General features: G+C 59.1%; 2 protein-coding genes across 2 annotated transcripts in view; one reads left to right on the top strand and one right to left on the bottom strand.

Annotated features, from left to right (window-relative positions):
* Window positions 1–127: 127 nt before the first annotated feature.
* Window positions 128–2232, top strand: DPH2 (diphthamide biosynthesis 2; the record flags this gene model as incomplete). Its single annotated transcript, XM_082002996.1, is given in 7 exon segments — window positions 128–274; window positions 354–466; window positions 643–863; window positions 1044–1643; window positions 1646–1681; window positions 1825–2010; window positions 2102–2232. Coding segments are annotated over 7 exon segments (1434 nt in total).
* A 1169-nt stretch (window positions 2233–3401) lies between these two features.
* IPO13 (importin 13) overlaps window positions 3402–16128 on the bottom strand; it is a gene marked incomplete at its 5' end in the record, with an annotated part of 13859 nt that continues 1132 nt past the window's right edge. Inside the window, 12 exons of the mRNA XM_082003066.1 lie at window positions 3402–3692; window positions 3811–3992; window positions 4139–4228; window positions 4355–4413; window positions 4583–4649; window positions 10941–10993; window positions 12876–12972; window positions 13074–13211; window positions 13814–13894; window positions 14311–14454; window positions 14685–14819; window positions 15578–15604. Coding sequence (XP_081859192.1) covers window positions 3593–3692; window positions 3811–3992; window positions 4139–4228; window positions 4355–4413; window positions 4583–4649; window positions 10941–10993; window positions 12876–12972; window positions 13074–13211; window positions 13814–13894; window positions 14311–14454; window positions 14685–14819; window positions 15578–15604 — 1173 coding nt within the window. The 3' untranslated portion in view covers window positions 3402–3592. The remainder of the gene's footprint in view (window positions 3693–3810; window positions 3993–4138; window positions 4229–4354; window positions 4414–4582; window positions 4650–10940; window positions 10994–12875; window positions 12973–13073; window positions 13212–13813; window positions 13895–14310; window positions 14455–14684; window positions 14820–15577; window positions 15605–16128) is intronic.

Here is a 16128-nt window from a genome sequence, read left to right as displayed (position 1 = left end):
GGATTTCCGAGAATGGGGAGGGCGGTGCCGAGTTCTCATTGGTCTGGGGAGGGCGCTCCGCGCCCCTTCCCGGAAGCGTGCGCAGGAGTCCCGCGTGGCGGGCCTGACCCCCGACCCCGTTGGCGCCATGGCAACGGCCTTCAGCAGCGATGGGGAGGCCGCGCTGCGGCGGAACCTGGTCCCGGCGGCGGTGGCGACGCCGCGGGGGGACCTCGACGGCTTCTACGAGATGGGCCGGGCCGCCGCCTTCGTGCGGGGCGGCGGGTTCCGCAAGGTGAGCGGGGCCGGGGGTGGAGCGGAGTCGGGGGTTGCGGGCTGCCCCTCCCCGGTGCTTCACTCCCTATCCCCCCCAGGTCGCCCTCCAGTTCCCCGACGAGCTCCTGGCGGACGCAGCGGCGGTGGCAGCCCGGATGGAGGCGGCGACCGGTGCCGAGATGTACGTCCTGGGAGACACCACGTATGGCAGGTCGGTGCAGAGCCCCGGGGGATGTCCCAGGAGTTCTCCACAGGCAGGAACGGGGCTGCTTGTCCCCTACCTGTCAGGACCGAGGGCCGGAGCTGCCGGGGGTGGGGACAGCGGTGCCAGGGAGGAGGAAGAGCTCCGTGGTGCAGAGCCTGACTGACACCGGGTCCTCCCCGCAGCTGCTGTGTGGACGAAGTGGCCGCTGAACACGCGGGTGCCGAGGCGGTGCTACACTACGGCTCGGCCTGCCTCAGCCCCTGCAGGAAGCTCCCGGTGCTTCACATCTTCGGGCAGCAGCCCCTGGCCATCGGGCGTTGCACAGAGGCCTTCCGGGAGCTCTACCCCGACCGGCAGAGCCGTGTGGTGGTGCTGAGCGATGTGGTCTATGCCCATGCAATGGGTGAGTGCTCTGGGGCAGGGAGGGGGTCTCTGCAGAGCTGCCCAAGGGAGAGGCAGCAGCAGGCAGGCAGGCTCCAGACACTGTCAGCCTTGATTTCTCTCCCCTCCCTTATTCTGCTGTCCCACTCTCTGCGGGTCAGGTCTGTGGCCATGTTGCATTCTCACTCCTCTCTCCCTTCAGGCGAGCTGGAGCAGCAGTTGCGCCCCGAGTACCCCAATATCATTTTCTCCAGGGTGGTGTGTGGGGACCCTCCTGGCCCCACACCGCCCGGGTTGGTGTGTCATTTTGGTCGCCAGTTCCTGGTGGAGGCACCAGGAGGGCTGCAGGACTGTGCCATGTTCTATGTGGGAGCTGAGGGCCTGGCCCTCACCAGTTTCATGATGACCTGGAACTGCTGCCCCTTCAGCTCCTTTGACCCTGCTACCAGCTGTGGCCGCCGTGAGACCCTCAATGTCAACCGAGCTCTGATGCGACGCCTCTACCTGGTGGAGCGGGCCCGGGACGCCCGGGTGGTGGGCATCCTGGTGGGCACCCTCGGCGTCGCGGGCTACCTGGCTGTGCTGCAGCACCTCCGTGAGCTTCTGCGCCGGGCTGGCAAGCGCAGCTACACGCTGGCTGTGGGGAAGCCGAACCCTGCCAAGCTGGCTAACTTCCTGGAGGTAGACATCTTTGTACTGGTAGCCTGTCCTCAGAACTCCTTGCTGGACTCCAGCAACTTCTACCGGCCCATCGTGACCCCCTATGAGCTGGAGATAGCCTGTAACCCGGCCCGTGAATGGACAGGAACTACCTCACTGACTTCCGAGACCTGCTGCCAGGTAACAGCTGAAAAACAGCTGCCCAACACCTTCCTGCAGCATGTTCTGCCCTGCTCCCCTACCTGGAGCCTGCAGTTGCCCCAGCTCTGTGCCTGCCGGAGCATAGACATGAGCACTAGGCTAACGTTTCCATTTCCTGGCAGGTGCCTGTGCGCACATTGAGCTCCCACCAGCTGTCCCTGCAGCGGAGGCCGTTCCCGACATCTCGCTGATCACGGGGGAGATGCGTACAGTCCACCTCTGTGACCCCCCAGTCTACCAGCTGTCCCCCAGCACCGCCCTGGACTGTAGGGACCAGACGCGGGCCCTCATGGAGATCAGTCCTGCTGGTTTGTGATTCAGTGGTGGGGCTGAGCCCCTGTGCAGGGGCAGTGCCACCTCCCTGCACCCAGTAATAATTTGCTTTTTCTCTCCTTTCAGCCTCCTTTTTGGAGTCCCGCAGCTGGCGGGGCCTGGAGCAGCAGCTGGGGCAGACACCCATCTCCAAGGCTGTGCAGGGCCGACGAGGGATTGCCATTGCCTACGAGGACGAGGTGCGCAAGCAACCCTGATTAGGCAGCAGCACTGGCACCCAGCCAGGAGCAGGGGGTGTGTGGGGTCCTGGGCATCACCTGTCACCGGGTGTCAGACCTGTGAGGGTGTCACGAGGGTCCAGACATGCCACCAGTTGGCCCCACGCTGGATGCAGCCTTGGGTCAGTAGTACTGTGGTGGGAGAGCAGGAGTTGCATGTATGTTCGAGGATGCTCGTGGCACTCTGGGACTCATGGCCAGGGCAGCAGCAGGGCCAGGAGAGGTGTTTGGCCCAGACCCGGCCTGTGGGGGCTCCCCAGTCCAGGGCAGCTTTGCCCCTACACAGAAGGGTCACAGCTTCGCATAAGCTGACAGCACCAGGCCTCAAGGCTTCTGTGGGCTAGTGCTGCTAACTAAAGCTGAACTGAAAAGGACTTGTGAGTGAATTGTCTTCTAGAATAAAACATGGGCTGAAGAGTGCAGACAAGGGTGATACCAAGCATCCTGGAGTGAAAACACAAATCATGGCATCTGCTCAGGGAGCGCAGCCCTGTGTGTCAGCTAAAACCAGCCCGAGAGAACAGAAAGCCAGAACTGGGATCCCCAGAAATGAAAGCACGTTCGCAGTCCGGGCTGGGGAACTAAGGCAAAGGGGAGAGGGGTCCGAGTGTGACCCAGCCCCTCACTTGCTGTGAGGACCAGCACTTCCTGTGCTGCAGGGGTGGAGTCTGGCCCCTCTCGTGTGGGGCAGGACCGTTTCTGCTCCATGAGCTGCTCCAGGCCAGGCAGCAGAGCATGGTGAGCAGGGGGGCACTAGTTTTCACTGTCCCTCCAACAGCCAGGGGGGATAGGACACTCTGAGGCACCCCAGCCTTGATTTAACTCCCTCTGCTGGGCTTTCGCCCAGAGGCAAGGGGCAGGCAAAGTCCAGGCACCACAATGACGACAACCACAACATAGAAATATTCTTAATATAATTAGGTGCAGGGCCTCCCCCTCCCAACCACACACATACAAATGAGCAGGGGGCAAGCCCCCCTGCCCAGCCAGCCACTGCCGTGGGCACAGGGGCAGCCTTCCTGCCACAGGGCATGGGCACCCACAGGGAAGGGCTGGTAGCCCGGGCATGGGGCAGTCCTGCCCAGGCTTCCCCCCCCGCTGCCACCGCCTCCTGCAGCCGGCACTCCCCTCCCCTGCCAGGGGGAGCATGCTGGGGGAAACAAAGATGCTGACACTGAGATGCGGCCACCAAATCTAGCTGAGGAGCATCCTGAGCGGGTTAATTCTAGGTGGAGGGTTATTCTACGAGCCGTACTGCAGCAGGGTGGGAAGGATGGGGGGGGCTTCCTTGCAGGGAAGAGCTGGTCCGGGCAAACTGTCCGTGGTCCTGGCCAGGTGCTCAGTAGTCTGCTGTGTACTCTGTGCCATGCAGCCCTCGGCACAGCAGAGTGAACTCCTTCACCATCTCCTTCACTCGCCGCTTGTTCACGCGCTCTCTGCTAAGACAGAGAAAAGGGACAAACATGAAGCAGGGGACACACACCAGGCCATGCTGGGGGGGGGGTGTCATTCCCACTGCATGTGGGGTACAGCCACCACAGGGAGGGGTGCACAAACCTGAGGATCTGCTGGCTGAATGTCTCCTTCTGCTCGGGGCTGACGCGGGCCGAGGGGAAGCCGTCCTGCTGCATAGCCTCCTTGATCCAGATGCTCAGGTAGCTGAAGCAGTGCTTGTTCAAGGCAAAGAGGATTTCTGCGAAGTGATCCATGAGGCTGCGGGAAGCCTGGCCACCGACACCCTGCCACAGAGCAGACCCTGCTGAGCCCCCAGCATCACCCTGCACCCACCCACACTGCCAGCTCTCTGCCTCCAGCCCTGCAGGGGTGCCACTTGGGAATAGAGCCCAAAGCTGCCTGGGCAGCCCACAGCCCCAGCCTTGCTCACCTCGAGCACTGCCTGCAGCAGCACTTTGCCATTCTCATGCACGACCTGTCCCACCGGGACGATCTCTCCACAACGGGGCAGCAGCTCTGTCTGCAACACATGGTCCGGCATGCTCAGTGCTGGAGCAGGCTCCACGCCACAGCACCCTTGCCCAACCCGTAGCTCCAATCCTGCCCTCCCAGCTCTCAAGGGGCTGCACGATGCCACGATACTCACAAAAAAGCCACAAGATGCTTTGACTGTTGGGGCCTCGGGGAACTTGAGCGAAAGGACACCTGTGGGCAGAAACACTCAGGTTAGCAGCTAGAAACACCCCACGCCATCCCAAATCAGCCCTGTGGTCCCCAGCTCTTGGCTGGTCTGTGCCCGGCACTGCAGGAGGAGCAGGCTGGCTTCTCTGCAAGAGAAGCGTGTGGAGCATGTGCCCTTGCCCGTGGTACTCACCACACTGAAACACTGCTTTGACATCCAAGTTGCTACACAGGAAGAGGTCCGGCTTCCTTTTCAGAGCCTGCAAGGCACACAGACAGGCAGCATAAACCCCACGCTGCAGAGGCAGCCATGAAGCCTCCGAGGAACCTGGTGCCCCAGACAGCCTCTGCCTGGACGCACACTTACCTGGGCACAGCCACGGTAAATGGCAGATTCACACAGTACAGCAGGAAACCATCACTTCCCCGCTCCCCCCTCTGCCCCCCCCCCCCAAGAAAATGTCAATCAGCCAGGCAGTTTTTTACGCTCGGGGACTGCCGACCCCAGGACCTGAGGATAGATGCCACAGTGGTGTACACACACACGCTTCTGACACAGAGATGGGATAGAGAGCTCCTGTCCCACCAGAGCTGGGCAGGCAGCAGCAGCACTCCGGAGAGGAGGGCAGCCATGCAGGGCCCAGCAGAGACCAGCCACCCATGTGTCTCGCTCCTCTCCTCCCGAAGACGCTGGCATCCCTGGGGTCACAGCAACAGGTTCAAGCAGTGACCCCAGAGCAGACCAGCAGCTCATTCTGCTTGGACTCCAGGGCACAGATGATGAGAGGCCAACATTGCTTGGCAGTTCCTGAGCATCAACTCTGAGATCAGAAAAGCTTTGGTTTTTTTCTGCCACATGGCGATCCCACCAGCCTCTGTGGGTGTCAGGCACTGCTGCTGGGGACACCCTGAGCTGTGGCACCCCGTGCAGTGGCTTGGTCCCGCTGTACCAGCACTGGGCAGTTACCAGATGGAAGTGTTTCAGCCTGCACCTTCCACTCCATGGGAAGGGTTTCTGCCCTGCTGCAGCAAGCCCTGCTATGTAAGGCAGCCACAACCATGCCCTGACCACCATGCACACTATGCCCACTGCTGCAAGCCAGCACTGGGGATGGCAGCCATGCCTTCCGCCCTGCTGTCACTACGACACCAGAAACAGCAGCCACAGCATTGGAGTGGCCCTGCTCTGTGCCGGCAGCTCAGAGAGCGGAATACCAGGGCAGGCAGCCCCGAGGCTGAGCTGTGTGCAGGGCCACTGCCTCCCCAGGGATGAAAGCAGGGACAGCTTTCAGCCAGCAGTGCCCAGAATGCACAGCCATCTGCCCACAGCCATGGTCTCTACTTGGAACAAAATGGACTTACTTCCCACCCCTTCTTCTCCAGGGAAAGCCCATGGCTGTCTGCTCAGTGCAGAGAACATATGCTGGAGACCAAGAAGCTGAGGAGCAGGTTTCAGGGTTACCCCATCTCCTTTGACCCTTTGTATCACATGCTGCAAGAGAGGACTCAGGTTTGGGCACCAAAGGCATCGCTGTACCAGGCGCAGATGGCACAATTGCAGGGACCTGCTTTCTTGCTAGATACAAGCGGAGACCTTCACGGAGCGATCACGGCCCACGTTATACCTGTGTGTATGTACAGATTGTGTGCACCATCCCTCCTGACATGCTAGCACCAACATTGGAAGGCTAGCTAGTGGCTGGGCAATGGTTTAGAAACACATGCACTCATCGTAGCTGCTGCTGTCTAGTCAGCCCCATACCAGACAAACGCTAGCAACAGACATCGTAGTTTTAGCCATGGGAGACTAGCCCCGCTGGGGCCCTGGTGCAGGCTCCAGCACGGTGACCATGAGGCTCTCCCCCAGCAGCATGCTGCTTAAGGGCAGCTGGCTCCTGTGATACCACCCAGCTGCAGGTTCCTCTACCCTGCCTGTCCGAGGGTCTGGTTTTAATCTGAGTCCTGTGCACTGCAAGACAGTTCAGCTGGCACAAGGGTCTTCCAACATGCTCAGGTTGACACCTATCTGCAGGGTGCTTCTCCCAGCCAAACCAGACCTGTGGCAGGCAGAGCCCCCCAAGCTCTCCTGCAGACTCTCCATCCATCAGTGCCATGGGGGAGAGCATGCCAATATTAGGAGGACTCCTTCCAGTAGAACACCTCCACCAAGGGAGTGCCCATGTCTAAGGTGGAGAGAGATGCTTTTTACCCCCATGAGATGGGGCCCTGTGAAGCTTCTCCCATTAGCAAGCAGCACCAGGTAGGTCCAGCTGCTCTTTCCCAGCACCAGGAACCCTGCTCCAGCTCTGGGGCCTCGTACTGCCAGCCTGTCCTCCTTGCCTCCTGCCAGAGCAGCTCTGCTCACATGTTCTGGGATGGGGACAGGTCTTCAAATACTTTCAAATGTCCCCCCACATCCTCTGCTGCAGCAGCCACTGCAGAGGTAGGCATTGGCTCTCTGGTGAGGGCTGTCCTGCAGGCTAGCACAGAAAGGACACAGAGTTCTTCTCCACAGCAGCTGGGAGACCCCCCAGACAGGTCTTCAGAGCAGGCTCTTCTTCTGTGCCCAGCTCTTCAGAGGGAAGCAGGTGTGGAGGGACACCGAACCCCACTCCTCCAGCAGACAGGACACTGCAGGGCTGCACAGCCAGTTCCCGCAGCTCTCCAGAACACACAGATCAAGCCTCTATGTCTGGCACCACCACCTCTTCCCAGACCACATTCCTGGTAGAGCAGAGCCTCCAGCTTTGGAAAGGGCACGTGCGCTTGGCTGGGCACCAGGGCCTGGGAGGAGCAGTCACCCCTGCCCGCCGGGGAGGGGGGATGCCGAGCCCCTGTCCTCGTGGGGCTCTATGACTATGGCTGGGGTGGTGGAGGGCCCAAGGACCGTTGCATGCGGCCTGGATCAGCCCAAGAAGGGAGATGGGGGACGGTGCTGGCTGTGCCTGGCCAGACACTGGCTGTGCCATCACAGAAGGTCAGTCCTGCATCTTCCGCTGGCAAGGCCCTGCTGGCCCAGTCTGCCCCAGGGCTCCCAGTCAGGGGAGGTCACGGCAGTGCTCCCGAGGTCCATGCCGGCGCGGAGCCCTGCTGGAGGTGGGTGGTTGTGCCTGCAGCCCCAGTGGGGAGACAGGCTGGAGAGCCCCAAAATCCTACCTGCAACCAGGAGCACGCACATGAATGATACCTGCTGGTGAGGGAGCGGGCGAGAGCTCCCAAACACTGGAACCTGCCTGGTTTTGCTGACACAGACCAGGGTGCAAGCCCCAGCCACCACGGCCGTGCAGTCCTGGCCACGGGCGCTCTGGCTGGGCGGGTGGCACCGAGCCCCACAGCCCTCCAGGTGGGACGCTAACCTCAGGCACAGCAGCCATGCTCTGCCCTGTTCCCACCACACAGCAGAGGCAGGATGGGAGCGGCTGAATATGGATCTCACTGCGAAGGGTGAGAGTTAATTTATACTTAGCTTTGAGTAGTAACAGTAACTCCAGGGTCCCCAGCATCTGTAAGACATTTGGTTTAAGCCAGCATGCTCTCATGATCAGCTAGGCACCGTCAAGTGGTATGCCAATTAAATTGGTGGCAAAATGATCAGCACCAACTGGGCAGTCCCACTGGGACAAGCCCAGATTAATATACCGTAAAGTCCACTGAAATCCTGTCACACAGAGAGACAAGTGGCTCCCTGTGAACTGGTGACAGAGGGCTGATGTGCAGGTTATCAGGAGGTAGGAGCTGCTTCTGAGTTATTGGAAGGTAGGAGAGTACTTGTTGGCAGAGGGAAAGGACAAAAACACTGTCAGCAAGGAGAAACCAGACAAATTTGAAACAGGGAAGATGATTTTCCATGAAGGCAATAAACCCCAGGAGCAGACAGTCAGGGAAGTGTGCAAGTCTCCACCTTGACACACTCTTGGGTCCAAACTTGCTGCCGCTCTGGAAGAGGCACTACAAGGGCTCTGCAGGCGGAGCAAGCTGGGATGAAAATACAGCCCCCACCACATGAAAATCAGATCTGAAGATCTACAGTTCTCTCTGACTTTAGTCCTTGAATCTACAAATGCTCAACAGCATCACCACAGAGCATGGTCCTCTGGAAGAGGACAGGCTGGACCCAACTCTGCCATCAGACAGTTCTTGAAATCCTGAGAGCAAGAAGCCAAGCAGGGATGGCAAAGCCATTTCTTGATGGGTTTCAAAGCACCCTGCCAGATCATCAGTCTGGGAAAAGAGGGGCAGGCCAAGGAAGAGGAGGAAACCTTGAAACAAGTCCTACGCATGAGGAGAAAGGATGAGGATGGGATCCTTTGGTCTCTGTGGGGTTGCTGGAATAAAAAGCCCAGGAAAAGATCAGGTCTTGAGTGGGCAGTGGTGGACTGGCAGCATGATGTCAGACGTCTCACAGTGACCCAAGATGGAGCAGCCATAGAGGTAGGAGCCTCTGAACTGCTCCTGCAGCAGGACCTCTGAAGGATGCAGGCTGTCCAGAGATGGGCATACTGCAGACCAGGCCTGCTGCCAGCACGTTGCCCCAGCAATGCCTGCAGATCCTGCCTGTGAGGGCAGCGTGTAACAGCCTCCCAGCAGCCGGGATGAGTGGTGTGCTCTCACAGCACACCCCACGGAAGTGCAGCACACTTGCACTTTTCTCCCCGAGAGCACAAACATGCCATGTGCAGACACAGAGAAGCACCCCAAGCCAGAGAGAAACTCAGCACTTTCCAAAGATACAATAGCCTTGGAAGAGTCTCTTGGGGTCACCTAATGCCCTACCCCCTGGCAGGATCACCTCTACCTGCCCTCCAAGAGCAACAGGCTTGTTGAGTCCTTTCAAGCCCTCCAAGCGACAGCCGGTCCCCGAGTGACCTTCCAGTGCTTCCCCATGCTCTTAGAACGATCTCCTACTGCCTGACCTGGATTCTTTTCTATTATTTCCTCATGTTACCATTTGTCCCACTCAAGAAGAACAGAAAAGGGGCTTTTACCTATGACTGGGACATTACCTTTTACAAACTCCAAGACTCATGCAGCTCCTCAGGCTCCCTTCTCCTCCTCACCGTACGTACAAGGTGATCATCTTCCCAGATGCTTTTCTCTGGGCTCTCTGGTCTGTATCTACAGAAACGTTGTGCCCCAAACTGGGCACAATGCTCAAGCAGAGGTCCTGCCAGTCCTGAGTGTCTGGGGAGGACACCTCCATGAACCTCATGCACAAACCCCATTCACCGATCCTCCCATCACGTTCAAAACCCTTGTTAAAAGGTCTCAGCTTCCAAAACTGGCACTGCAAAAGCTGCAAACGCTTTCTTATAACCTCAATTATATTACGACTTTTGAGATGAAAAGCGGGGAAGAAAATGCTGCAATATGGCTTGTGAGATGCGATGGGTCTCGGTGGGATCTAAGCATCAAGGTGAGACCCATAAGGAGCAGACCCTGCCCGGGGGGGGGTGAGGTGCAGCCCCCTCACCTGTTCCATCCTGCAAGACAGGCACGTGGGCCAAGCAGCTGCTGGAGGGGGCTGATGGCTTCACACCCAGACATGCCAGGCACCCTTCCCGGGCTGCCGGCAAGGGCAGGATGGCCACAGCTCCAGCAGCTGCCTGGGTGGGCATTCCTGCACAGCCACCAGGCCAGCACGTGTGCTTGGAGGTCTCACCATTACAGAAACAAAGCAGAAAGCGACTCTGCCTGGCCCCTCCTTGCCACCGACCCACCCTCTGAGTAGGTGCCGGGGGATGCGTCTCCGCCAGGGGCATTGAGTGCATCAAAGACATCAGAGCTGCTCCCTCAAGGGCCCGAGGAGCCCGAGGAGCACGCCGGGCTCCCGCTGCTCCCAGCGGGTGTATATACACACACAGCGTAGCACCGGCCCTGCCTGCCCGCTGCCGGCGGCCACAAAGGCGCCAGCCCCACGAGCCGGCCCGCGGCCGCCCCCACGCCGACACAAACCGTCCCCGCGCACCGCTGGGCCGGCAGCGCGGGAGTGCTCCCGGGCTGCCGGCGCAGGAGCTGCTGCCGCCCCGAGAGGCTGCCGGCGCTCCGGGGCGGGAGGCGGCGTGGCACCCTGGCAGGGCCAGACGCCATTGCAAGCGCATCGCTCGGAGCCAAACCCGGCAGCTGCCTGCTACCGCGGGCAAGGGCACCACCAGCCCTGGGGCAAGGCAGCCAGCTCAGCCCGTCCCTGCTCCAGAGGACCCATCGCAGGCAGGTAGATGGGTCAGAAAACATACACTTAATGCTCTGACTTGCCTGTCACCCAATGGTGACCACAGCAGCAGCCCCAAGCGCCCCGTGCTGGCTTTGGCAAGGTGAGGGGGTGGCAGCTGGAGGCTGCCCTGCAGAGGAGGGCAGTGCCCTGGGGATGGTGCGAACCCAGAACTAAAGGAAAAATGTTTTGTTTTCAACTTCCACGGAAACAGATGGAGAAACTCGATATTCAACTAAAAGGAAAAAAACGTTGTCAACAGAAAGCTAAAAATAGGTTTAAATTGAATTAAAAAGAGAAAGAGAGAGAACAGAAAGTGAATGAATAAGAAACTAAAACACACCTGTGCCAGGAGTTGCATAAATGAATCAACAATATCAGGATGATCCCTGGGCCCTAAAATATAATAAAGATGTAACTTAAGAGAAAAATCATACAAACAGCAACTCAACATCATATAGTTATGTGATACAGAAAGAATTTACAAGTGAAAACAGGAGTGTAAGGGAGGAAGGGTGTGTGGGGAAGGGGATGGGCAACATGAGCAGCTTGAAGCAAGTTAAAGAAACAAAACATACAAAAAATCATGAAACTTGGAGAACCCAAGAACAGAAAGAAACTGCAAAGGAAAGGGTCTGAAGCCCCAGGGTCTCCAGCTAGCACCTGGGTGCTGCAGAGCCAAGGAGGAGATCTTCGTGTCCTTGGGGAGGAAGAGGAGGAGGAGCAGGGGCTAGTAGCTGGGCACCATCTCCACAAGGAGAATTAGAGCTTTTGCACTGTGGGGACTGAGCGGGTGTCTTCAGAGCACCGTTTGGTCCTGGAAGATAACTGCAAGTGAACGACAACACCTCAGCAAACGCTTGACAGGCCCGGCCGGGCTCAGGCGTGCACATGCTTGTCACCAGCACCAGCTGCTCAGGAGCCTCTGGCACAGTCACCCTCCCGCCCCGTTCCCAGATGCTCTCCGAGACCCTGAGTCCAGGACCCTCCTGGAGGTCTCCTCCAGCATCCTCCTGGGACAGACCAGCTTGGTGCCCAGAGATCGCCATGCCAGCACCACCCACCCTGCCTTGGCATCGGACTCTGTGCACAGACGCGTCTCGGCCCCTGCAGGCTCAGGCATCCCCCCACCTCCTGCCACCCGTGGGCTCAGCAGAAGGGGCTCGCCCTGCTCAGGGCCAGCCACCCACCAGAGGGGACCCACGGGGTGGGTGGGAGCACGGTCCTGGGCGCGCAGCGAGCTGGACAGCCGCTTGCCTGAGCAAAGCGTGTGTCCAAGCGTTGGCACAGCTCGGGCTCTCTCCCCTCCCCTTTCCTCCTGCAGACGTGCCTGCTGCTGCCCCGAGGCTTCACCGCCTCCCCGGGTGCCTGGCCAAGAGGGATTCAGCGTAGACGCATCCACATGCCGCTGGCAGAAGCAGGGACCTGATCTCCGGGTAAGCCCGGCTCACTTGCCACTGACCCCAGTGACACCTCAGCGCAGCGGGATTTGCTCGGACCGTGGCGTGATGATGAAGCAGGGGTCCTCACACCTCCCTCACCTCTCTAGAGAGCTCTGAGCCTTGTACTGGGGGACGGCATCACCCTACCCGGCACCTTTGTAAGCAAAGGACAAGACCCCTTGGGGACCACACACAGAGGTGCTGAAGGACCAGAGCCAGCAGCTCCAAGGTACATTTGTCCCTGTCATGGGGCAAGTCACCAAGAGGCTGAGGGGAGCCACGGTGCGGAGGGGCCTGTCCTAACCCCATTTGCTTTTTGTAGGGTGGGCAGCGAGCCAAAGAGGGGCCTCTGCCCTGCAGGAGGATGCCAGCATCCTCAGTATCACAGTGGTGACTCGGTGGCCAGCAGTGACTCTGAAAAGGTCGTTTCCCAGATGTTCACACGCACATCCTCCTCCTCGTGCGAGGGCTTGACTCCTGGCCACTACAAGCAGTGCTGGCCCGCAGAGGAGCCCCGGGATGTCACAGGGAGCACAGCCTCCCTGCCAAGCAGGACTGGAGCTCTGGCTCAACCCCTGCAGCATGCGACACCCAGCCCTGCTGCAGAAGCAGGGCTGTCACAGCAGTCCAGAGTCTCACCCGTGGGTTTCCTGCTTCTGCTGCCCTGCAGGGAAGGTACCCACCTTCCAGGGGTTGGGATGAATCCAAGAAACAGAGATGGCCCCATTAGCTTAGCTAGGAGTGAAAACAGCCATTCCTGGTAAGACGCCTCCAGACTCCATGCATGCAACAGCCTGACAACAGCCCCAGTGCGAAGAAGGGTTAATCCCACGTACCTTGCTGGAAGAGGGTGAGCGTGACTGAGGTAACAAGCAAGAAGAGGGCCTTGATGGGAGGGAAGTGGGCAGGCTCATGGGCAAAGATGTGAACCAGCTGCAAGAGAGAGAGAAGGTGCTCCTGAAGCTGCTGCTGGCCCTCCGTGGCCCCGGCCTCGCCGGGGAGCAGCAGCTCCAGCCCCGAGCATGGCTCCGTACCTGCCGGGTGAGGTCAATGGCAGAGGCCTGGGGGATGGTGCTGTACATCTGCCCCAGCATCTCGCACAGCTGAGGCACCATGGGGGCAAAATCATCTAGGAGGGTCTTCACAGATTTCTCGAAGATGGCACAGACAGACTGTGGGAGAAGGATGGCATGAGCAATGGCCATCAGGAGACCTCTCCTGGGCGGGGCAGAACTTCACAGACACATCCCAAGGGAGAGAAGAGCTGGCAATGGGGATGTGGACCAGCCAGGCAGAGGGCCCAGACTTGCTCTGGTACTGGCACCCTGCCCTGCAGCATAGGATGCTCCCAGACACTGGGAAACATCCTTCCCACTGCTGCAGGAAGGCTCTCTGAGGGCCAGGGGGAAGAGCGGCTGGTGGGATGCTGCACCTGTGTACTACTGGACTGAGCAAACTGGAGAAACACCAGATGACACAGGTCCAGGTCAGAGCAGAGCTCTCGCCTTAGGGAACACAAGTTTGGTAGACCCCCATCTCCCATCTCCCTGGTAATGGCAGGGCCTCTGTAAACTGGAGAGGAGCAGAGCTGATGGAGGCACAAGACAGACACGAACGGCCAGACGCTGCTGGTGACGGCAAGCAGCGCTGCTCCAACAACCCAACAAGACACCCCTCTTTCAGGGCATCACCCCGAGTCTGTCATTGCTGTCCCCAGTTCAGGTCAGCAAGGACAGGCAGAGCTGCAGGCAGCACTCAGGAGGAGCCTGGTTACCTCTACCACCTGGGCATCATTCAGCCACTTGCTGAGGACCTTCTGTATGAGCTGGAAGACTTGCTGCAGAACCACCACCACCTGTAAGGAACAAGAAGCACTGAAGACAATTGACCCCACAACACTGGGGAGGGTTGATTCAAGACTAAGCATGGCCTGGACTCAAACCTTCACAGGTACCACTGCCTCCTTCCCCTCTGAAGCTGAGCAGCTTTTTTCCCTGTTGAAGCAGCCTGGCACAGCTCATAGCTGGCAGGCAGCACCCAGGCTGTCCTCCAGAGCAGTGTCCAGCCAAGAGGGACCTTACAGGTCACCTCTGCCCACCTCAGGAGCAGTGGGATGAGCTGAAGGACTTGTTTTAGATGGAATGCACCAGCACTACCCTCTTCCTGGTACACACTGCGTTCCCCATTAATCTCCCTCTCCTGGCACCAGCAGTGAATAGCAGGGCTTTGGCCAGGCTGTGGCAAAGAGCATCAAGCTACCACTCCACTCACTGGGTTGGGTCCTTGCTGCACTGGCAGTTTCTTGACCTCGGTGCTTTCGTGGTCATCATCATGGTGGCTGATGTCTAGGGTGGTGAAGAGGTTGGAGAGCAGGCCTAGGATGTGGATGATGGCCAGCTTGTTGGAGGGATTGGGCTGCCAGGGAAAATAAAGCCAAAGTGTGACAGTGACCACACTGCTCAACCACAGTTGTATCTTTGGAATGCTGAGGAGACAGGACTGTAGAGGCAAAGTGCCAGAGAGGGATTCCCAGCACTGCGCTCTCTTAAGCCCGCTTTCAAGAGTGCTGTTTCGACACACCATCTCCGGGGCTACAGCCAGTGGGAGAAGCCACTTCTGGGCGGAGGTAGCACAAAGACACTCACCGTTTCGTCAGCCAGCTTTTCCAGCTGCTGGATGTAGGGGGTAATCAGGGAGTGCAGGTTCTTTAGGATCTCCTCCACTTGCAGCGCAGAAAGCAGGAAACCAAGAGCCTGCATCAGCCACATGCACTGGCTCGTCTGGGACAGAGAGGAAACACAACAGGGCAGGTCACTGCCCAGCCTGCAGTCCTACCACACACAAGCTAGCTAAGACAGCTGCCAGGGGCCCAGCCAGCAAAGCCAGGACCCTGGTGTGCTGCAGCTCCTCAGCTGCTCTATCTGGGACACTCCGTGCCATCTCACTGCAGAAGAAGGGGCAGCTCCCTACCAGCACGGCAGAACCCAGGGAACAGGCACTCTGCCACCAGCACCCACCATTTCTCTTCCCAGCAACCCACCAAAGACAGACCAGCTGGTGCCCAGAGATGTCCGTGCTGGCACCACTCACCCTACTGCAGCACACCATCCTTTGTGCAGACCTGTCTCAGCCCCTGCAGGGTCAAGCATCCCACCCCGTTCTGGTCATGGGCACAGCCTGGCCTCTGGGCTCTCTCCCCACACTTATCTCCTTCCTTTTTCCTCTTGAAGACATGCCTGCAGCCTTGGCATCCTTGGGCTTGGAGGGACTGGGAACTGCTAGACTTAAGTGTCACTGGGAGCTTCCCTCTCTATGGGGACAAACCCCACCCAGCACGACCCCACTGCAGTGGGAGCCTGGCAGTGGAGTGAGGCAGGCAGCAGGTACTCCTGGCCCCGCACACGATGGTTGCAGCGCTGAGCTCTCCTCCAGGGACAGCCCAACTCGCGATGGCATCCCTCGTGTCTTCAGCTGAGCACGACTAAAGGGCACGGAGGAAAAGGAGAACCAGCTAGAGGTGTGAGCCAGCCCGTCTTACCTTGTGAATCTGCTTCATCAACACCTCCTGCCAAAGGAAGGGGAGAGAGAAAGAGGAGGGTGAGTAAAGAGGAGGGTGAGTGCTGCAGAAAGCCCCTTCCCTTCCAGGAGGCAGGACTGAAGCAAGAGGTCAAGACAACCAACAACAGTGGAGTCACAGACAAGCAGCATGCGGCCCCACACAGCCTCCCCACAACCCGTCACAAGCAGGGTACAAAGTCCTTGTCCCCTGGTAAGCTCTTCCCCCAGCCAGCCCCCTCAGCCACCCAGCGAGGGGAGCCCCTGGCTCGGACGGGCTCTGCAAGTAGGATGGTTCGAGAAGCCAACCTCAGCCAGAGCTTCCTTACCCCAGCAATGGTGTCCCCCAGGCTCCAAGAGCAGAGGCTCATGCCCACCACCAGCCCCTCTCTGCTCCCATGAACACCCCAGTCCTCCTCCTCCTAGCCTCAGGACTCCAAGTCCCGTCTGCCCCAAATCTTGATAGCCAAGAAGGACCACAGGACAGCCTGCCCCAGCACTGCAGGGACCTGCTCAACCTCCATGGAGAGGCTT

Source organism: Phaethon aethereus (assembly GCF_964289735.1).
Source record: "Phaethon aethereus genome assembly, chromosome: 8".
Lineage (NCBI taxonomy): Eukaryota > Metazoa > Chordata > Aves > Phaethontiformes > Phaethontidae > Phaethon > Phaethon aethereus.
Note: the sequence above shows the minus strand (reverse complement) of the source record. Positions and strands in the feature narration are given on the sequence as shown.